This window comes from Gallus gallus, chromosome 9 (genome assembly GCF_016699485.2).
Source record: "Gallus gallus isolate bGalGal1 chromosome 9, bGalGal1.mat.broiler.GRCg7b, whole genome shotgun sequence".
NCBI classification, from domain to species: domain Eukaryota; kingdom Metazoa; phylum Chordata; class Aves; order Galliformes; family Phasianidae; genus Gallus; species Gallus gallus.
In genome coordinates, this window is record NC_052540.1 from 4,704,911 (window position 1) to 4,726,831 (window position 21,921).

The 21,921-nt window shown below is 47.6% G+C and overlaps 1 protein-coding gene across 11 annotated transcripts in view; it reads left to right on the top strand.

The window, feature by feature from the left end:
• Positions 1-21,365, top strand: part of FARP2 (FERM, ARH/RhoGEF and pleckstrin domain protein 2) — a 59,054-nt gene extending 37,689 nt beyond the window's left edge. For 7 of the 11 annotated variants that reach the window (XM_015277082.4, XM_015277080.4, XM_004937019.3 and 4 more), the window contains exons 14-27: positions 6,278-6,456; positions 7,938-8,027; positions 8,883-9,016; positions 10,009-10,090; positions 10,839-11,076; positions 11,718-11,848; positions 12,642-12,710; positions 13,127-13,216; positions 13,927-14,009; positions 15,366-15,484; positions 16,099-16,262; positions 18,356-18,463; positions 19,227-19,378; positions 20,228-21,365. In XM_015277082.4, coding sequence (XP_015132568.2) covers positions 6,278-6,456; positions 7,938-8,027; positions 8,883-9,016; positions 10,009-10,090; positions 10,839-11,076; positions 11,718-11,848; positions 12,642-12,710; positions 13,127-13,216; positions 13,927-14,009; positions 15,366-15,484; positions 16,099-16,262; positions 18,356-18,463; positions 19,227-19,378; positions 20,228-20,318 — 1,730 coding nt within the window. In that variant the 3' untranslated portion in view covers positions 20,319-21,365. Of the gene's footprint in view, positions 1-6,277; positions 6,457-7,937; positions 8,028-8,882; positions 9,017-10,008; positions 10,091-10,838; positions 11,077-11,717; positions 11,849-11,995; positions 12,278-12,308; positions 12,379-12,641; positions 12,711-13,126; positions 13,217-13,926; positions 14,010-15,365; positions 15,485-16,098; positions 16,263-17,159; positions 17,300-18,355; positions 18,464-19,226; positions 19,379-20,227 lie in introns of those variants that run through there. The other 4 variants (XM_046898547.1, XM_046898548.1, XR_006930848.1 and 1 more) reach the window with 4 other exon arrangements.
• The last annotated feature ends 556 nt before the right edge of the window (positions 21,366-21,921 follow it).

Below are 21,921 nucleotides of genomic sequence, written 5' to 3' on the forward strand. Positions count from 1 at the left end.
GCTGCTTTCTCGTTTCCAGATGTGGAATGTGGAAGAGTGGAGCAAGGGTACGTGCTTCTTAGATACAATCAGAATGCTGCAAAGGAGGTCCACAACCCTCTACTAGCTGATAGATTGCTGGAATGCTCTTTCTGTAGGAGTTCAGTACTGCTATCTGTGCCTCCAGCACCTGCTGGTTATGTCCTTGCTGTTGGTAACTGATAGCATATGGCTGTTGTGGATTTTTTCTGCCCTTTTCTGATTTTTAAAGCTATGTGGTTTCTGAAGCTATAGTTGTGTGATGAGCTATTTTGCTTTATTTGTGATTTTCCATATAGGCACAGAAGAAGAGAACATTTAATTTGCAAGTAGAATTTTTACTGTAGCAGGAAAGCCTTGAGAAAAGCTTCTCCTTGATTTCCTCTAGGGGGATGAGTTTGGATTTCCTTTGTGATGGCGACCAAGTCAAAACCAGCCTGCCTCTGAGTGCTTTGCATCAATTGGCAGTGACTCTGGTGCACTGGAGTCATGCCAGGCATCCGCTTCTCCCCCTGAAGTCTTCTGATACAGCAGGAGAGGGTGAGGGAAGAAAGGGCTTTCCCTTCTCTGTGCTTTGTCTTTGAATACTGATGAGGGAATGGGTGAACTGCAGTGCCTTATGTCCTGAATACCAGCTCTACTGTCAAGCTATCGCTGTTACTCCTTGCAGTTTGCTCCGTTGTCTCTTTACAATGCTGGCTCACCTTGAGGAGGAGGAGTTGGATGAGCTGTGGTAGGGGCAGGTGAAAGCCTGGCTGCAAAGCTTCACTTGTTTGTGGCAGGTGAATGTGCATCTTCTCTCCCCGCATCGGTCACTTTTGGAGGTATGTTCGTTCTTGTTTGCTTTCTGTCCCCACCTGTGGGAGGCTAGGATGGGTGTAATGCTGTCTGAGGGACGTGGATTTCTTGTCAACGTGCAGCTTTTATTGCTGTGGTTTTTTCAGCAGCAAGAACCACTGGGGCTTTCTTCTGTTCCGGGCTGCCTGTACAAATACAACCCCATTTTACCAAATGCATGCAGCTGCAGAAGGTACGTCCACATCAGTGGTGTTCCCAAATGAGTTAGGCTGATAGCTACAGCTCTCTGGTGGTACTCAACACGTGCCTTGCAGTGTGACTAGAAGACATTAAGGAATGAAAGTCTTCAGCGGGTAAGGTACTCTGCACCTGTATTGCCATATGTGCCTATTTACAACCGTTTACACTTCAGTGCATTTATCAATGTCAAGCACTACAGGAGAACACTTGCATCTTTGTGTATGTCGTTAGTGGAGCTATTAATTTGCACAGAACTCTGGTCACAGGATATTCTTTGGCCAGTCAGCAACCCAGTTAAACTTTATAAGCCTTACCGGCCTGTATGATTGCTTATGCCTGTTCTTGGTAAGTTTAACATATGCACTCATTATTCGAGTATTACATGCTGTATATTTCCCAGGAATTATTGTATTTTATCTTAGAATGGAGTGGGGCAACATATTGATTTGCTCTCAGCTTTCATTTCCAGTGAGTTTCTGCATTGCTGGATGATAGCAACTTCCGATCCCCTTTTTCCTGTGTATGTTTCCATTGTGGTCATAGGTGGTTTTCTGTAAGGGTGGTTTTCCTTTTTATGGCTGGTGGTTTCTTTCTGTGGTGGCGGTAGTTCCTGTTTAGTTGCAAATCTTAACGAGGGTAAGAGTTGATGGAGGTGCCAATCAATGTCATTTCTCAGTGCAATGTGGTGCAAACCTGTTGGTAAGTCATTCCCATTATTGTCATTTTGCAAAAAAATCCAAAGCCATTCTTGTCAGGCATCGACTGAGTGAATGAATATACACTGCAGTTCTCATTGCAGTCTTTTAGCTGTCCTTACCTGTAGTTTTTAGTAGACCCTACAATGAACTCGTCACGAATGCTGTGTGTATGTGTGGGCCTGCATATACACCCTGTCTGAAGATGGGGACTTCACAGTTGACTTCACAGTTCCGAAGATGTATCGTAACATCCAGTTAGGTTATCTGCTGGTGGGCTGTTACAGGCTTAGCCCACAGAGCGTGCTGTAGCTTTGGAGCACGGTTCATCGAACCTGCCTTGTTGGAAGGTGCTGCTACATGTTTTTCAGATCACAGTATCCACCTGCTGCTTGCACGTGCAGGTTGGCAGCACGACAGTGTGCTTTGTGACAGTTCAGCAGCTGGGGAAGAAACCAGAAATGCCTACTTCTCAATACGTACAGAGATGCACGTGCCTTGATTAGAGTTGACTCCCCAGTGAAATAGGTGCTACTCTTTTCAGGAAAGGAAACAAAGAAGGCTGGAATTTCTTGATTGCTCTCTCGAACTTCTATCTTTTATACCGTAACTGTTTTATTGAATTACATGTTGGGACTTTTTAATACCTTTGTGTCTGTCGAGATTGCTGGTTATGAACCTACAGATTTGTACTAATTCATAATTCTAATTGTTTATGCAATAAAATAAGGAAAACTTTGATATAAATGACACTGTGGGCTTTTTAGCTTTATTTTTCGTTACCCTTGTGTTTGAAATAGAATAAATGTTTGTTAGAGTTGCATTACAGTTTCATGACCAGATTTCCCAAGGCAGTTTCCCTCTTCCATACCTTGGTTGAAAGTAGAGCACAACCCAATGTCGGTGTGTATTTTTCAGATTGCTGTCTTCTGTAGACGTTTTGTTTGGGATAGAAGTGGGACTAAAAGTTAAATATAATGCCTAGAGTGCAATGTGATTGTGGATGCACTGTCTTTTAAACTGGGTATGTTCCTCGGGCTGTCTTTTCTATGTTTGTGCTCATAGAAGAGCTATCCTTTATTCTACACATGGGCTATGCAGGCAGTTAGATTGCTTCCTGTTGCCTAGGTTCAGAGTTCTCCAGGAATCTGTGACCAATACGTGGGTAAACCTTTTCCTTGACATGGGTATTTGCTTCTAGAATAGAAGGACCTCTAAAAATCCCACTGAGCTGATCCCTGCTTCTCCAACACGGCACAAAGGCTTAACGTGTGTAGCGCAGTGACCGCGTAAAGGTTAAAAACCACAGCGTGTAAAACAACCCGTGTGTGTTCCTTGTCTGCAGGTCGTGTGGGCAGTTGGAAGGGAAGGCAGCAAAGGGGAGAGATGGAGGAGGGCAGCAGCCATTTGCCCTGGGCTCCCTTTGAAGGGGATCCCCCGATAGGGACGTGGTGGGGCAGCCCTTCTGATAAGGAATCCTACTGCTAACATTTGAACCTTGCATAGCTGTTAGGGCATCCCATCATGGTCTTCTTTAGTAGGATGCTCTCCTTGTTGTCTGTCTTTGAAGCGTTTTAAGCATTCAAGTGTAAGAATCAGCGTTTGTGCTTTATTTTTGTCAAACTTTGCATTCAAATACAGGTTTATTTGCCAAAATTTCCCCATGAGAAGCGTGACAGGTTAGAGGGGAGCCCTGCAGTGATTCTGTGAGCGAGGAGAATGAGAAGCGTATAGCTTCTCCCATGTGGAAAACCGTAGGTTATTATGAATGGATTTTGGATGCTATTTTGCTAATTTAAATAGGTGTAATTAAAATATAAATAAACCCGAAGCTAGAACAGACATAAGCAACAAGTAACCCAGATGCATGTTATCTTTAATAATGTCAGTGAGAGGGATGCAGTTCATGTACTCTTGAAGAAAACACAAGGTAAGGTATTGGTTACAGCAGCTGGCTTCAAGTTTGCTTCACTTGGTTCTTTCTTTAACAGCCTTAAAACGATCCCATAATGAACTTTCCATGGCTGCTTTGGTGTGATACTCTCAACTTCTCTTGTTGTCAAATTGGGGTCTGAATCTTCACCTCTGTGTGCACTGAAGGTTGCTAAAAACAGAGTGGATAAATGCTTTCAGTGATAGCCTTGTGTGTTAGATGGAGGCTTCCACTCCTGTAAGCGGATGCAAGAAGGTGGCGTAGACAATAGCTGAGCAAAGGACAGTGTTACACGGTGCCTGGGAAAGATGAGGCTGGCATCCTCACAGAGGTGCATGGCTGCCTTCTTCAAAGCTGCAGTTTTGCAATGTTTTACCCTTGTATGTGATGGTTTTTTTTCTTTCCAGTCGTACCCATGCTGGGTTTTTTTATGAAACCCTGTTCTTATTTGCCTATGGATACGGACTTTTAACCAACTACCACCCTCTGCCCTTATGCCTGGGGTTGTAAGCCACAGCTTGAGGCTTCTGCATGGGGCAAACGTGCCTCTCGTTTCCAGCCTTTGCTCAGGGACCAGGCGTTTGCATGGATTTCCTGGCTGGCTGCTGCCACAGGGGAACGTGAAACCCAGAGCAATGCAACAGGCAACGCTCCCGTGGTCAGCCCTGGCCCTGCTGCCCTGGCTGAGCAGCAGCCTGCACTGGGGGACATGTGGCCGCTGCGGGGAAGAATTTAAAGCAGCTCCTCGCCCCCCCCATGCTGCTGCCTTGTCGGCTGCGGAGCTGTTGTTTCACCATCCCTGCTGTGCAAAAGCAGCCTGCTGATTGTCCCCGTGGAGGTGAAACGGCTGTCAGATGGTTGTTTTCCTCCATAAGTGGCTGGAGCGAAGGAACGCGCAGGCAGGCAGGCAGGCAGAGGCGCCGCGCGTGCCTTGGCGTGCCTAGAGTGTTAACAGTTAACTGCAGCCTCCATCAGCTGAATCTCTTCCAGGTGACCGAGTGCAGCACTGTTTAGCTTCCTGCATTTGTCAATGTGAAATTACGCACTTCGCTTCCTCCTCACTGTCCTGCCGCAACTGCGCGCTGCGGGGCTGCTGCTCCCCAGCCCAGCCTGCCTCCTGCCTTGCCAATGGAGGGACCCACTGCACCCCAGCGCGTGTGCGGAGGAGCGCAGGGTGCACACGGGGCTGCTTGGCCTTTCTTGGTGGTGCTTTAAATAATAAAAGACTGTTTTTTAGATGGTTTTTTAAGCAGTCTGACAACAGGAAAAGGGCGACGCGGCTTAACGCAGAGCTCCCGGGCAGAGGTGGTGCTACGTTGAATCTGGAGTGGGAACGATGGCAGGGAGGGGACCCTAAGAGATGTCGGCTTGCTGTGTGTAGGCAGCTGGGGCTCCCCAGAGGGCAGGGGTTTGTTGTTTCGGGAGGAGTTCTGTGAGCTGCAGGAAGTCTCAGAGCACTTTGGCCGTGGGCTGAGCCCAGAGCTGGGTGCTGGCCTGGGGGGGGGGGGGCACAGATTGGCTTTGCTGTTGGTTTTGAGCTTGCCTTTGGTCAGGTGTCATAGCCCTTCACTTTTCTGCCTGGAATGCAAAGCAAATAGTGCTGGGGAGTGCTGCTAGCGTGGCTGTTTGTCATCGGGAAGATCAGAAAGAAAAATGCTTGTTTTAGGAAGGTTGTAGCGTGAATAATCAGAGCGTCTCTTAACTTGGTCATACAAAGTGGCTTTTGAACAGCCATGCTGACTGCAGGGCCTGTGGGGTGTCTGCATGCTGCATCTCAGGGGTCTGCAGAAGGGGGGAGAGCTGCTGCTGGACTTCACATGCACTGCAGCGGTGCCTTATGTATTGGGAGTCCACCAACAGATTAAATAAACAAGCAGCCCGGAGCAAAGCAGTCCACACTGCTCCTCCTTTAGAAGGGCTTTATTGTACAGCAGGGTTGTAACCACCCACTGAAAACCTCTGTCTTATGCTGTGCTGCAGAGGTGCTTTCCTGAGAGCAGAACATCGTTCCGCTGGTGTACGAAGCAGGAGGGCCAGCAAGAAACCTATTGCACGGTCCCTCTTGGTGTAGAACTGCTTCCTTTCCCATCAGTGCAATTCTGGAGATGCTCTGAATTCTGCATGCATTTCAGCTGGCTTTGTCTTCTGGATTTTATCTGTGGAGTGAAAGTAGTGCAGTGATTTGCTCTGACTTTCCCCTGTGGTGAGAAGTAATCCTTATTGCAGAAAGGGATAAACAAAAAGATGTGTTCTTGCTACTTGCAGTAATAGACCTGTATTGTGAGCTCTGTTACTCGACAATATCCAGGGGGATTTGGGCACTTAGACTGCAAACCATTTATCTGTGCCCTTAGATGCTGTTCTGAAGGTGTGTGTCCTTACTGTGCTGTCACACAACAGCTGATGTGCAAAGAAAACTGTTCACTTCGAGAAGCACACTCAAGTGTTTGGATGCATGTTGCTTTGGGTTTTTTCTAGTGTGTGATAGTAATTCTGATGTACAGTAACAGTGGGTAATTGTCTTAGATACAGTATATGCAAGGCATTTTTTCTCTTCGTTTCCACTCCATCTTCTGGTTCTCTTCCCCTCCAGGCCTCCCAGTGGACCATTCTCAGCTCTCCTCCCTCGTGCTGAAGAGCCCCCTGGGTTTGAACCCAGCATTCCCTGTGAACCTGAATGCAGCCGGCCAGGGTTCGTCTCCTCTCCTGAGCCCTGTCCTCAGTGATGCTGGTGGTGCCAGGATAGAAGAGGATGATGAGATGAAACGTAAGGTGAGACCATGGCGCTGCAGAGAATGTACTTAATGAACTCACTGCGGAGAGCCCCAGAGCAGCGGGGAGCGATTCTCACCACCTCTCCTTTATACCTTGGGATGGAAACAAGAGGGGCTGCTTCCCACAGGAGCTATTCTGGGGAAATGGCTGGTGTATTTGATATAAAGCAGTAACGGTTTGCTTGGCACCTTTTGGACTTGGAGCTGTGTTACGTTAGAAACTAGAAAACGCTCATCCTCGTGCTGAAACTATTAGAAAGGATGCTTGAAAACAAGTTTAGTGTTCAGAATGATTCTCACCAGGGGGGTGCATTGAAAGGCTGGGAGGAGAGATGGCTTTGGTTCTGGAAACTGATTGCTTCTGGCTGATTCAGTAATGAAAAATTATGGCACGTGCCGAGGTTGAACGTGGCACTGTCTTTGCTGACTGCTCTCGTAATTAACCTGAGTCAGCTTATTGGATTGTGCTGTCTGTGTGAAGTGCTGTCACATCACAAAAATGTATTCCAAGGGGCACAGAGCTTGTCTTGCTTGCAGAGTATGTGTGATCAGCCAGGTTTGTTGTCTCCGTGGTGCCTTAGGAAGAGCCCAGAATCTTCTATTGCAGCACGAGGAAGGCTTTGTCGTCTGAGCTCCATTCCGTATGGAGTTGATGGCCATGCTGCAACCTTCTAGAAGAAGCTGTTCTGTGTGCTCTTTTCTCCTGCTTTTTTCTGCTCTCTCCTATTAATGTTCTGGTCGCCTTATCTCTGTCAGGATCTTGGCAAGAAGGCCAAAGGGCTCTGCTGTTTGTTATCTTCCCCTTGCGTTCCTTCAGGTGCTCCTTGGTGCCAGCAGGTGCCAGCTCACTCACTAGTTGCATCTCAGTTGTTCTTTCTGTTCTATCTGACCTGTGCTTGCCCCCAGGACGGATTGGTGCTGTTTTGAATGGGCATGGGGATGTCTATACCATCTGTCCTGGCTCTCAGCTGCTCCAAGTTCACAGCGAATATACGGAAATCTCACCAAGAGCAAAGATGCTACTCTGCTTTTAGTGCTTCCAAAGCTCACGCTGCCTGTGATCAGTCCCTAACGCTGAGGGAACCCTCCTATCAAAACAAACACAACTGCTTTTTGCCCTCCTGACGTGAACCAGAAGAACAAATGAGCGTGTGCACTGCATGGGGCTGCTTCCTTTCTTTGTATTAGTAATACATTTCACCCTTATTACTGTAGATCTTCATGCACGCAGAGTAGCCTTCCAGGCCTTAGGAAAATGTCTGTCTCTGCGTAATCCACAGAGAAGTCTGCTGGGAAAGGCTTGATGAATGGTTTTGGTGTGGTACCCTTATAAGCATTGGAGCTCTGTTGGATCTGTCCTGTGTAGAACCAGATGTTGTTTTCCCATTGCAAGGAAGAATGTGTGTAAGATTTGAGCTTGTGCTTTGTAATGGAGCATCTATATTGTGATACCTACGGATGACTTTTGTGTTCTTTCAGCGCTATCCAACCGACAAAGCATACTTCATTGCTAAGGAGATTCTTGCTACAGAACGGACGTATTTAAAGGACCTGGAAGTTATTACAGTAGTAAGGATCCTTCACTTTCTTTAATGCTCTCCTTTTCCTTGAGCTCTGCAATCATTAATTTGGAAGAACCTGGAATTTCTTCCAAGTAACAGAAGTCCTCTGACAAAGCATAAAGCTTGAGCCATGTAGCTGTGCCTTCCTTGCTGTATGGGCCCTCACGTGACAGGGCTGATGCCCTCTCCATACTGCTATCATTTGCTCAAATATCCACATCTTAGATAATATTTAGTGAAAATTCTGCACGTGGGTTTCCTTAAGGATACCTTGGAAATGTTGCTGTGCATTCAGCCTCAGAGGTTACCATTGCTGTCAGCAGTGCTTATGATCTAGCAGTCACCGTTTCAGAGATCCCTCATCTTTGTGCCTTCAGATGATGAGGGTGGATGCCAATTTCAGCGAGAATTAAGGATCCGTAGAGTTTTGAAAGGTTTAGTCCTTTTGCTTTGCTTTCCTCTCCCCTCACTTTAAGGAGAGGAGGAAGCCCAGCATTCCTGGAAGCCCAGACGGGTGGGTCCTTATTTGGCTGACTCTCATTTCCAACTCTTTCAGAGCTGTTTGTTTACTTACTCCAGGCTTGAACACGATGGCTGCTGTGTTTCTATAACTTACTGTTTTAATTTCATCCAAGTGCTCGTTATGCCACGCAGCAACAGTTGGGGTGCCTTGCGATGACTCAGTGAGCACTGTCACATGGAGATTGCTCCTACAGACCTCCCAGACCTTCTCCTTCCATTCCATTGTGTCCCCACGCTCGTGCTTTCTCCTCCCCATCCCTACAAAAGCAGAAACATCTATGCTGCTGATAGATTTCTTACACAGGAAGAATAATGATGTAATCTGTGATTGTTCCTGCAGTGGTTTCGCAGTGCTGTTATCAAGGAGAATGCAATGCCAGAGGGCCTGATGACGTTACTCTTCTCTAACATAGACCCAATCTATGAGTTCCACCGAGGCTTTCTGAAGGAGATTGAGCAAAGGCTTTCGCTCTGGTAAGCATTGAAGTGCAGTGCGTGGGCAGCTTTTCCTCTGTCCTCACATTAAATCCGTACTCATTAGCAGGAATACCAATTCAAATGTAAGGAGAATCGACGAAAAGTATTCCAATAAATCAGAATTTTAATGCCTAAATACGTCTTCCAAGCACTGCCTTATATGCACTCTCCTGTATTCATCTGAACTGGACGCCCAGACCAATGTTTTTGTAACATAAGCTGGTGTTGTTTCTCTGCCCTTGGAAAAGAGAAGGTCAAAAAAAGGTAATGTGTGCATTTTTTCAATACCTTCCAGTTAATAAATCTCCAGGTGGAAATCTGGGAAACGCTTTTTTGTAATTAAAATCAGATTCTTTCAGCACTGTATTTATTTCAAAGGGCATGTTTTCATTTTTTTAACCTTTATATTGCTTTCTCCTGGCCTGGGATGTAATGTGTGAAGGTATTCACTGCCATTCAAAAGGAGATGCTTTTCCCTTCTCCTGGTGATGTTGAAACAGTAGATGGTTTTTGTTCTCTTTTTGCTTTGGTGAATCGAGCTGCTGTATGTACCTGAGTGTTCCAGCTCACTTGGAAGGCTTTCTGCTCTGGAGAGAACAATCCAGGCCATTGTGTAAGATTAAAGCAACCTGAATCTGAAGCAAGGGAAGTGGAAGAAGCACAGTCAGTGAAGCATGAGCAAAAATAAGTTCATAGGTCTGGGTGGGATTGTAACGATGGCATTTACTCAGAAAGTCTGAAAGGTTGAGCTCTGTAATGGACTTTCAGGTGAACTCTTTTCTATTTCTTCCTCAGTTCCCCAAGAGTGGCTTTTGGTTTTGTTGTTCTGTGCAGCTTCCATCGAGGCAATGGCAGCTGAAATGGATGGAGGTGGGATTAACATTAGTTCTGCTTCCCTCAGGAGAGAAGGGCTTGGAGGGAGGAAACAGAAACGTCTTCCTTTCTCATGTACTGTGCCTTCTTATTTCATTTTCTTATGTGTATTTCAGGGAAGGAAAGACAAATGCTCACGTGAAGGGAGATTACCAACGCATCGGAGATGTCATGCTCAGGAACATGCGCACTCTGAAGGTAGCTGAAGGCTTTGGGTAACGGAGTGCTGAGGCTGCTGGTTCCTTTCTTCCTGTTGCCAAATGATGATGGTAGTACAGCGTTCAGGAATCATAGAACCATAGAATGGCCTGGGTTGAAAAGGACCACAATGCTCATCCAGTTCCAACCCCCTGCTATGTGCAGGGTTGCCAACCAGCAGACCGGGCTGTCCAGAGCCACATCCAGCCTGGCCTTGAATGCCTCCAGGGATGGGGCACCCACAGCCTCCTTGGGCAACCTGTTCAGTGCGTCACCACCCTCTGGGTGAAGAACCTCCTCCTAATATCCAACCTAAACCTCCCCTGTCTCAGTTTAAAACCATTCCCCATTGATAAAATCCCCAGGATTTTAACTTGAAGTGACTTGCAAACAATTACTGCTGCTAAACAAGTTCAAAATAAATACTCTATTTACAGCAGGGCTCAATAGGAGGGTTGCTTGTTTTCTGCCTCTGCCTATCTTAAGGAAAGGCTGTGTGTTAGTTACTCTAGAAATATTTAAGTAGCTTCACTGTGTTCCTATCTGTGCACAACCTCAACTCACCCCTATGGAGACACTGATTCATGAGGTTGATTATTTTCAAAATCCAAACGTTCTTAAGTGCAGAGTACATTCTGAAATGGGGGCACCTTTGTGTGGGGCTGAGGACTTGGTGGGGCAGGTACCCTTGTGCTGTGGTGGCAAAATCTATAGCAGGCTCTTTTCCCTTTTCTGTGCCATTGAACAGGAGTTTACAAGTTACTTGCAGAAGCATGACGAGGTCCTGACAGAACTGGAGAAAGCAACCAAACGCCTGAAGAAACTGGAAATGGTTTATAAGGAGTTTGAGCTGCAGAAAGTTTGCTATCTGCCACTCAACACTTTTCTCCTCAAGCCAATCCAGAGGCTGATGCACTACAAGCTGATCCTGGGGAGGCTTTGCAAGCACTACACGGCGGAGCACCGGGACTTTGCAGATTGCCGGAGTGAGTGAGCACTCAGCTGTGCTGGGCAGGGTGTTGAATTGCATGGCAGCTACCCTGCGGGAGACAGCAAGCTTTGCAGCTGCACGTTCGGTGTACACTCCCCTTTTCTCCTCTCGAGACCTCTCTCATTCTCCCATGCAACCGTGAGAAGTGCACAGATTATCTGGTTTAGATCGCTGAAAGCAAAACTGCCAAATGCATTCTCTGATTTAAATATCCAGGAAAGGAATTACAGCACATCAAGCAGGAAAGAGTCAGGAGGCAGCTTAGTTCAGGTGGTGCTTAGACTGTGTTGAAATATTGATTTTGTTTTTCTTTACAGTTTTTGGTACCTGGTTTTACCAGTCTCCTGTCGTGCTCTGGTGCAGGGCTCTGAAGTTCTCTGCACTGGATAGAAAATAGTTCCTTTCTTTGCCATTGACTTTTGGCTACGTGGTCATTACTTTTTAGACGTGACACCAAGAGGCGTAGGAGACGCTGTGAAGCTACTTGTGAAGTTACTGTGAAGTTACTGTTTTGCCTCTCCCCGTATAAAATGTTTCTTAAGAATGAATCTAGCTGTCAGTTTCAGATTCAGTTTTCCAGGGCTGGCCTGGGTTTGTCTCCTCATTCTGATCCCATTGGCACCATTTCCCACACAGATGCCCTGAAGGAAGTGACAGAGATGACCTCCCAGCTACAGCACAGCCTTATCCGCTTGGAGAATTTCCAGAAGCTGACAGAGCTGCAGCACGACTTGATTGGTATAGACAATCTCACAGCACCTGGTCGGGTGAGCAACCCTGCTGAGTTTTTAAAGCCTTTGTTGTTTTTATGACCGAGGTGTTGCATTGCAACGCGTTGCTCAACACGCATCACCGCTGCCTTTACTGCATTCACGCAGTGCAAAGGCTTTGGTTAATAACTGTTTTCATAGCAGGTCACGTTCAGCTCCTGGTGATGTGGTAGGGGAGCAGATCGTAAATGCTTCTGCTTCAACTCCAGCCACGGGTTCATGTTTTCAGTGGGGCAGAAACTGGTTCCAGCCGGGTGCAGGGCTCTGTGTTTGAGTGGGAAGCAGGATGTCGTGCTCAGCAAAAGCCCACTGCCAGCCCTGCTTATGTATGTCTGATGTGACCTCTTTGTGGACGTAGCAATGGTGAGAGGTGCATCGCTGGGCAAAAGTGCTATTGGTGACTGTTTCTGTAAGAGTTTCTTTAGTTCCTGCTTGGTTTTCTGTTTGTTTTTGCTAGATGTACTGAGCATAAGTACAGGAGCATCGCTTATGCTTTTGGGATGTGATGGCAGTCACTGCAGTGGGATGTAAGTGTAACAGGTGAACTGCTGGAATCCAGCTGCTTTTCCTTCTCTCGCTTCACTGATTTAAATGCTGGCTGCAGCAAGGATCTGATTCATTGTGACAAAAGGGAAGGAAAGGTGTTGTTTGGCATCTATCAAATCTGTTGGGGATCATTGCCGGGCACCAATCGACATCTGTACGCTCTGGGATGAGAGCAAAGAACCAGTAGAATTCTGTGTAGTTGGGAAGGTCGAAGCTTTGCATCACTGTTTCTTTTCCTTGGCAGGAATTTATCCGGGAAGGCTGCTTGTACAAGCTCACTAAAAAGGGGTTACAGCAGCGGATGTTCTTTCTGGTGGGTGCTGCCTCTGCTTTCCTACAGTGTTGAGGGCCTTCAAGGTGAAGCGGTCGTGAAAGTGTTTCTGTGTGCTTATGATGGAAACCAGCAGTCATAACTGAACGCTGATTCCGAGGTGGTGGTTGTTGATTGTAATGGACAGAGTGACTGTGGCCGTGCTGTCTGTTCGGGCTCTTTCTTTGGAGATAGAGAGTTTCAGCAGAATTACAAACTTCATTTCCTCTCTTGTAAATAATAGTTTTAATAAATAAGTAAATGTTCATAAATGCTTTAAGGAGGGCACACCAGAGGGGGTGGAGGCCCTGTTTTTCCGTGTGTCTGTGGCATTTAAACAGTAGATCTGAAAAATGTGACAAATTGTTGGTACTGCCTGCTGTCCTCAGAACCAATTGCACCCTTCCTCTGTTTTTCAGTTCTCAGATATGTTACTTTACACAAGCAAAGGGGTCACAGGGACAAATCAGTTCAAAATTCACGGACATCTTCCTCTGCATGGCATGCTGGTAAGTGGTTTCAAGCTGCAAAGTCATTTCCTACTGCACTGTGGTGCTTTCAGGCAGGTTGGGGCATTCCTTCAGGGCTGGAAGGACTGAAGCAGCTCCAGGCTCGTGGGAACAGCTGTGCCCTACTAAGCATGGATGGGACCTTCACCTGCCTCAGCCTATGTGCTAAACAAAGGCTCATCTGCAGGCAATAAGCTTATCCCTTCCATCTCATTAGCAAAACAGCTGGAGCATGCCTGACCATTCATTTTCATGGTACAGTGCGAGTCTGATCTGGAATATGGATTTGTCTGGGCATTTTTTTTTGCAATGTAAATGCCTGGACGTAAAATCAACCCTCCTGTGTCCCCACCCCCATGTTCTAACAGGACTGTTGTTTTTGTGCTTGATTTGCAGCTGATAGTGCTTGACCCACCGGTAAGTAATAGGCTAAATCCTGTTCAGGATCCTCTTCTTCTCACCTTGCTACATGTTGTGCTGTGCAGCTAGAGATACGTCAGTAGAAAGACATGATACAGCTTTAAATGTAGAGCCAAAATAGTCTTAAAGTAGGTGATATTCATTTAGAATAAAAGTAGCTGTTTTGCAATTACTGCTACTGTGTTGTAATGGTGTCGAGGCTCAAATTCATAGCCAGCCAACGAGTGGCTCTTGGTGTTTATCAGTCACTTAGAAGTGATGAGAAAAAGCTTGTTATTTTTTGCCTGCAGGTGGAGGAGAGTGAGAATGAATGGGCCGTCCCACACTGCTTCACAATCTATTCAGCACAGAAGACCATAGTGGTGGCAGCAAGGTAACATTTGTTTTTCCCCTGTGCGTGTGGATTTGAGAGAGACCTCCAAAGAGTTGTTTGTTTGGTGCAGAGCCACCAGGGCCGTTCCAGGTGTCCTCTGGAAAGCACGGCTTCAAAACAAATGAGTGACACTTCACGATTCCTTGATCAGCTCCGTGTTTCAGGAAGGAGAAGTTTGTCAGCCCACGCCAGTTCCCGAGGGTGGGAATGCTCAGCAATGGCAGGATCCCATTAGCAGCACTCGGGGTGCTCTCCGCATCAGGAGACAAACATGCCAAACTGCCTCGGCACCAAAATGTAATTTAGGCTGCTTTGTTTTCCGTACGTGGTCAAAAATGCAAGCAAGGAGGATGAGTTGAACATTTAGAGGTGCTCCATAACCAAACTTTGCAGTGGTTCTCTGTAATTTGCTTTCCTCTATGTGGTCACAATGGAATATGTAAGCTCACACAAATCGTACAGGCTTTAATTCAGCTGCTAATCAGGCAGTGCTTTGACTAACGTTGAGTAAATCCATCTGAGCACGGCGTAACTCCCTTTGGTACCCCAGTGTCTGAATTTTGTTGATCTTTTTTTCATTAACCTGACAAGGAGAAGGAGTGCAAAACATTATGACAGAGTCTGTGCTGCCTTTTTAGTTCAGCACTTTGCGTTTGGTGTCCAAACACTGTACACGTTTGTATTTCACTGATATTCTTCAGTACTGTTCTGGTTGTGCCCACAACCTCCCAACCAAATACCTGAGTGTGTGACTGTATGCAGCACTTTGCAAAACAACTGTGCATGGAACAGGAGGGAAAAAAGGAATTCCACAGCCACGTGGAAGAGCTTGCTCTGTTGCATACTGACAAATACAGATATACGTGTATGAGTTATAGAGTTCTTACCCTGTACTCATGGCCATGTAACCAGCAATGGAAACTGCATGGGTTCAAAGAATTCCTCACCTTCCTGCACTCTGTTCTACTTGCCTGAGGTGAAAAGTAAATGATAAATCCCCTTTAAAAGATATGCTGGCTTTCGGCTTGACTTTTATCCCTCTAAATATCATTTCCAGTATGGTTATACCACCCGCTTCCAAAGTGCTTTCATTAACACTGTTTTTAGAGTGAAAACATGATTTCATTTTTGAAGCAGTCCATCAGCTATTGGTGAACAGTGATGCTCTAGCCCAGTTATGCTGCTGAGTCTGGTAGCTCTGAAGGACAATACTGTGTGGCCCTACAGCTGTCTGTTCATTCAGTCTCTTGTGAAGTCCACGTTTTCAAATGGTCCTTTTAAACTTGTTCCAAGGCTCTGGATAGTGGTGAAGGCTCCAGGCTGGGCCGGTCACCATTCACACTGTTGGTCTTGCAGCACCCGCTTGGAGATGGGGAAGTGGATGGAAGACCTAAACATGGCAATTGAAATGGCCAAGAAATCCACGGAGAAATCTGACATGCTTCTGGACAACTCCGTATGCAACCGCTCCAACAGTAAGTGGTGCTTCCCACACTTGAAAATGGTCAGGTGTTGAGTCCTGTTCATGTTTCCCCATGTAAATTTGGTGATGCAAATGGAGTATTTTATAATTCATACAGTAATGGAGAGCTCTTGTGCTCTTGTCGTGTTTTAGTTCAAGTTAATATGCTTGTCTTCCTAGGCTGATGCTCCTGGTAGCTTTAAATGCAGCAGAGATGCTCCAGCTGCTGAATCCTTGATTTTATAAGCTCCTTATTTGTCTCTTGTATAGACATCTCTCCATTTAACCAAGCAGTGTGTTTTCCTGTCCAGAAATTGAGTGGTGTCTTTGGAGATCAGCCAATTATTTTATAGCCCAGCACTCCTGTGCTCGTCTGTGGCATTGTTATGGATGTGCTGAAATTTGTAGTGTCCCTTCCTTGGAGCACTTCCTGTTCCTCGCTAAGGACCAACTGAAGATGAAGCGTGGGGGTTTTGTTTGTTACTTGTTTTGTTGTGGCTTTTTTTTCCCCCCACACTGTGGAGTCAGCCGCCCCAAGCAGAGCTGAGTAATGGAAGCCAAAACGAGCTGCTTCTCTTGCTCCGTATTGCAGTTTTCTTAAACCGCTGCCGAATTCTCCTCCCCCAGGATCCTCTGATGAGGTCTCTCTAGAACAGGAGTCCGAAGATGACATACACTCTTCCCGTAGCTCCCTGGACAGGCAGAGCCACCACCGTGCCAACACAACCATGCACGTGTGCTGGTACCGCAACACGAGCGTCTCCATGGCTGACCACAGTGTGGCCGTCGAGGTACCGCGGGGCGCAGCTCTGGCCTCTCGCTCTGTCCATCTCGGCTGCCTCAGCCTCTGCTCATCCTCCACTACGTGCTCCACTTTGCATTTCTGCTGTCTGTGGGAGAGCACGGACGATGGAAAGACCGCTGCGTGTCTGCTCATCTTCATGCATGTCTGTGTGTCTTCTGGCCCTCAGCCCTCGGCGTGGCTCCATGCGGCGCTGCTGGCACGTTTTGGTGCCGGTCCTGCAGCCTCTAAGGCAGATGTCTGCTCGGTGTGCTGCTGGCAGCTGCACCTCAGGCATGCTTTAGATGGCACTTAGCGGGGCCCGTTGGGTAGGAACCTTCCTGGAGGCTGGCGTGCTTGGAAGATCTTCAGAAATGGGAAATATCCTAAATGCCATAAAGAGAAAAAGAAGGTCCCTTGCTAGCCAAACAGCAGTGAGTCAGGGGGCTGCATCTGTGTGTGTGTACCTTCCTGGCCCTGCAGTTAGGGCACTTGAATGGAAGGTGTTGAAGCTGGGCTCTGAAGCTTCTGGGTTTTCACAGTGGATGTCGTGTACCGGTCAGTAAGGAGGTCCTACAGTGTTATGTTGGCTCAGGGTCTGGAAGTTGGACACCTCAGCCAGCAAAGCGGTTTCTATTGGAGGAAAGAAAGCTTTCCTTTCCATGATAGTATACCTGGGAAGGACGCATAATTGTTCTTCTATGTCCTTATAATGCAACCTGCCCACCACAGGCTCTGGGGCTTAACGTGTGAGTTCTTCCAGCACCTTCTTGCCTCGTTCCATTCCGTGTTCTAACACCATCACTTTGTTCACAATCCATTTCCCTTTAACAGACGCTTCTGTGGCATCACTTTCCTCATCCTAACGTTCTGTTTTTCTCTTTCTCTCCCCCTTTTCTCTGCTCAGTTTTCTGCTCTCTTGCTGTTTCTCCAGAGCTTCCTCCTCGCTATTTGCTGGGTCAGGCCCAACGGCCCAACACAATCACCCATGTTTGTTGGTACCGGAACCAGAGCCTGTCCCTCTCTGATTACCTGTGCATGATCCAGGTAAAAACCCTCTCAAGTTCTGTGCTGGTGGGAGGAGCTGTGGGATGCCAAGTGAAGCTGACTTCTCGCTCGGTGAACCCCCGTGTTGTGTTAGCATGAGGTTCAGCCAGCAGCGGTTGTGATGCTGCCTCATTTGATCATTGATGCGGGATTTCCTCCTATTTCTGCGCCTCAGAAGGGTTCTTTGCGTAGCTCTGCAGTGTGTGTGCTGTCTTTCTCTCTAATGATGACCCATTTGCCTTCATTCAGTGCCGTGGGTTTCCTTGCCCCGTGGCACAGATGCTGGGGACTGACCCTGGGGCGCAGCAGTGACCACGTAGCACTCCCCTGCAGGCTGCTTCCCTTTGGGGCTTGGCTTTGCACAGCTGCTGTGTTCTGTCCACAGCTCTGGCTTTCATCATCTTTGTTTCTCCTCTGTTTTTTCCTCCTCCTCTTGTTTTTGGGTTTGTTTTTTTTTTTTTCATGTTTAAAAAAAAAAAGGGAGTGAAAAAAGGTGAATAAAGGGATGAATGCCCTTGTGGCTGTCGCTGTTTCCTGGCTACAGACTGCAGAAGACAGGGCTGGCCATAGAGATGAGTCAGGGCTGCACTGCTGTGCACTGCCTGGCAGAACACTGAGAGCCAGTGAGCACTTAAACCAACTCCATATTAGTGGGATGCACTGTGGAGCTGAACTCAGCTGTGCGCAGAACTGCTCAGCTGAAGATGGATCCAGTCACCGTATGTAATCATAGCATCACTAAGGTTGGAAAAGACCTCTAAGATCCCCAGGTCCAACCCCAGCCCACCCCACCGTGCCCACTGCCCACGTCCCTCAGTGCCACATCTCCACAGCTCTGAACACCTCCAGGTAGAGACCCCCACCTCCCTGGGCAGCTGTGCAGTGCCTCACTGCTGTGAGGTAGTGTGTAGGAGGCCATTTAAAACATGGGAATAGGGGCTGTTGGAGGCAGAGCAGTTATATCAGAGGGCTCGGGGTTTCTGACTGCAGCAGCTGACTTTCTCTCGAGGACAGCAGTCAGTGGTTTCACGGCAGCCTTCTGTTTGTTCTTGCCAGAACCAGCTCTCTGGGTACCTGCTGAGGAAGTTCAAGAACAGCAATGGCTGGCAGAAGCTCTGGGTCGTTTTCACCAACTTCTGCCTGTTCTTCTACAAAACACACCAGGTGAGCACACGGCCGTGCGCTGATGTTTAGGGGCTGGGCTGAATCTGGAGACCCTTTGCTTTCAGCTCCAGGTGCCTCTCCTTGCAATCTGAAGGAGAGCAGCAGGTGAATGGTTGGTAGCACTTAATGAAGCCAGGTCTCTGTAGGGCCACAGGCCCTTCTTGGAGGATTTGATAAGGATTTGTTAATAGTTCTTATCTTGTGCATTTGGGAGGAAGGACGTCATAACGCCCTGACTAATGGAGCTCAGTGAGTGAGCAGCCTTTGGTCTGTTTCTCACCTGGGGCTGCAGCACAGTCACCAGTTGCACAGGCAGCAGGAGTTTGCCTGCCCGTGGTGCTCGCAGTGCCCGGCTTTGTAACAAGCTGTGCAGTGCAACGTGTGCCTCTTCATCTTATTAATCCCCAAACCTTTTTATTTTATCCATGTTTCCCTAGGGCATGCTTCTCTGGGGAACGATGTCTTAATGTTCCTGTAGGGCCATGCTTGGAATTTCAGACACAGCGAGGAGGGGGAAGCGGGGAGCCCAGGGGGCAGCAGAGACAGGAGCAGCACTTTGTGAGTGCGGTGCAGGGAGTGGGGGAGATGTTAGCATCCACCACAGGCTTCACGGGAGATAAAGGCAGCTCCTCCTCCATTCCTTCCTAAGCAAAACCACAAACCCCCCAGCAGCACAGTACAGCAGGGCAGTCCCGATGGCCTGGCTGGCACTGGCGGTGTGCAGGCTGCCTGCTGCTCAGGCTGTGCTGTTGGGCTGTTGCAGGACGATTATCCCCTGGCCAGCCTCCCACTGCTCGGCTACGTGGTCAGCTCCCCCGTGGAGGCGGATGGCATTCAGAAGGATTATGTCTTCAAGCTGCAGTTCAAATCCCACGTGTATTTCTTCAGGGCCGAGAGCAAATACACCTTTGAGAGGTAATTTTATGCTTTCTTCGTATTTATTTCTCGGTATGTAGCACACTGCTAATTCACTGGTTGCAATGCAGAGCCCTGTCTTTGCTCCCCACTGCATCCTGCTCTGAGGGACTGTACAGAACACCCAGCATACTGCCACTAAAGTTTCCTTCCCCTCCTGCCCGTAAGCAGAAGCATCCTCTTACAGGGGAAGGCTGCGGTAATACCAAGGGCAGTAGGCTCTGCTCTGTCCCAGGGGTCTGGAGCTGTTCAAAACCCTCATGCTGCTTTGTGCCTTGCAGGGTTGGTTTTTTGGAAAGCACCATTTGCTTTCCCTTCCTTGGGAAGCAGCACACAGCAGCTACCTGAGAGAGAGGAGTTGTGCTCTTCAGTCTTCAATCACACAGCAGCTTCGATCTAATCCAGTGTTGATGTTTGTCTTGCTTTCTCCGTTGTTGCTTTTTTTCCATATAAGCAAGTTGTTTCTTCTAAGAAAAGCAATCTACACGACTTAGGGAAGTATTGCCAGCCTGTCCTCCATGCATAAATACTTTGTGTACAGTTCTGAGAGAACACAAGGTGCTCTAATAAGAGCTCTCGAGCTCAGAGCATTGTAGAGCTGTTTCTTGAGCAGGCAAGCACGTTTGCAGGCTATTTGCCACAACTCAAGCATTCATTTGAAGAACCAGCTCATTTGCTAAAACAGAATAAATATTTCCCTTTAAAAATAAATTGTGGAAGAAAGAAGGGTGGAAAGCACTTGTCTGCGAGGTTCGGTGAGAGTAATACAAGCCGTAACAGAAGCATGAGCTTGTGTTGGTGAGGGAGGGGCTGAACACTCCTACTGCCCTGTTCCTTCTCTTTTCCCAGGTGGATGGAGGTGATCAAGAGGGCCACCAGCTCCCCAGCCAGGTCGAGCCTTTTGCTTCCGAAGGACGAGAAGGATCGGCACACGGACTGAAGGGAGCAGAGCTGGATCTCTGCCATAACCATCGCTAAGAGGCAGGTGGAAGCAGGAGTCTGGGGAGGTGATAAAGCAGAGAACCAGGAGGCTCATTTCTACCTGGTATGGAACGGGAGAGCTTGGGAGTTGCAGACAGGGATCAAGCCCACTCCAAATGGGGTGTGGGAGAGGGTCACGACTGCTCCAGTTGAACCTACTTAGAGAGAATCTAACAACTGCAGAGCTTTGGCACGTACACCTTGTGGAAGGTGTACTGCTCCAGTTGTATCTGTACAGTAATGCCCTTGCCTGCCCCGAAGGTGGCAAATGCCACCTTTTTTTCACATTTTGACCGGATGGTCAGCATACATGGGGGAAAGCAGCAGCTGCTGGGGTGTGAGTGGTTCACAGCTGCTGGCAGCAGGCTTGCTGGCTCCCAGGAGTTCCCTTCCCCAATGCTCACGGCTGGCTCCAGCCACGGTCCCACAGCTGTCCATGTCAGCTGGCTTGCAGGCCTTAGACTAACAGGGTCCCACAGATGTATTAGCATAACGAGTACATTTTGAACAGAAACAGCAGCTCTTGCAGAACAGTTCTGCTACTCAGAGGCTGCCAAGGCAACGATTTTCCAGGGGAAGTGTGAACCTCTGCTGAGCTGCTGAATGTTGTCAGCGCGCTGCGGGTTGGTGCAGGTGGGGTGTGTGGTTTCTCCTCTGAACTCTGCTATGGTGCATGCTGAGAGGGTCACTTACTAGTCTCATATCACAGCTCCGGAGTTCCTTTATCCTGTTGTAGGCGTTACTTAAGGCATGGGATGGCAAACACTTCACCCTTGTGTGAATGACATTTTCAAGGCATTTAAAGCAATCTAGGAGAACGAGCTTCTCGGAAAGTCACTGTTGCTTGTGCTTCTGTGTCATGTAAAGACTTTGGAGAATCCCTTTTCTTACCTTTAAATATCGAGTGGGAACCATCTTCCATTTCTCGTGAAGGTGTAAAGGTCACTGGATTCCAGGTGGAGCATTAGCGTGCCAGGACTCCATTAAACCTCTGTATTAACGCTGACACGGTTGCGGTTTGTTGTTTTTGCAAAGCTGTCACAGTTGGTTGCTTCCACGGGACTGAAATAAGGTAAACGCTGTCAAATGCTGTTGGATGTGGTTTTGAGGGGCTTTAGGTATCCTGCTTTTATTTCGGTGTTCTGGGAGTAGAAAAAGGACCCATGAGTTGGAGCAGTGCAAGAAAAAGGAACGTGCTGCGTGTTGTGTGGATGGAGGATTGCTGGGATCCCTGTGAACGTGAGAAGCACAGAGGTTGTGTTCTCCAGGACTTTAGATTATGGTCTACAATGCTTTGGGGGCAGGGCGGGGCTGTAAGAGAGGTTTCCCAGACTGCTCACGTGGCATTTGCATTATAGAGAGGACAGGTGACTGCAGACCCACTCTTCACTGCCACTGCTGCGACGACCATTGTCCCGTGTAATTTAAATGTACTTAATTTATTAGTGTCTTCATTTTAACAATTAACTGTCGTAGGTGAACACGTGTGGATTGACCACGTATATTATAACCAGCTGAGTTATGTTGTGGAAGTAAATAGCATCTTGATATAAAATGATTTC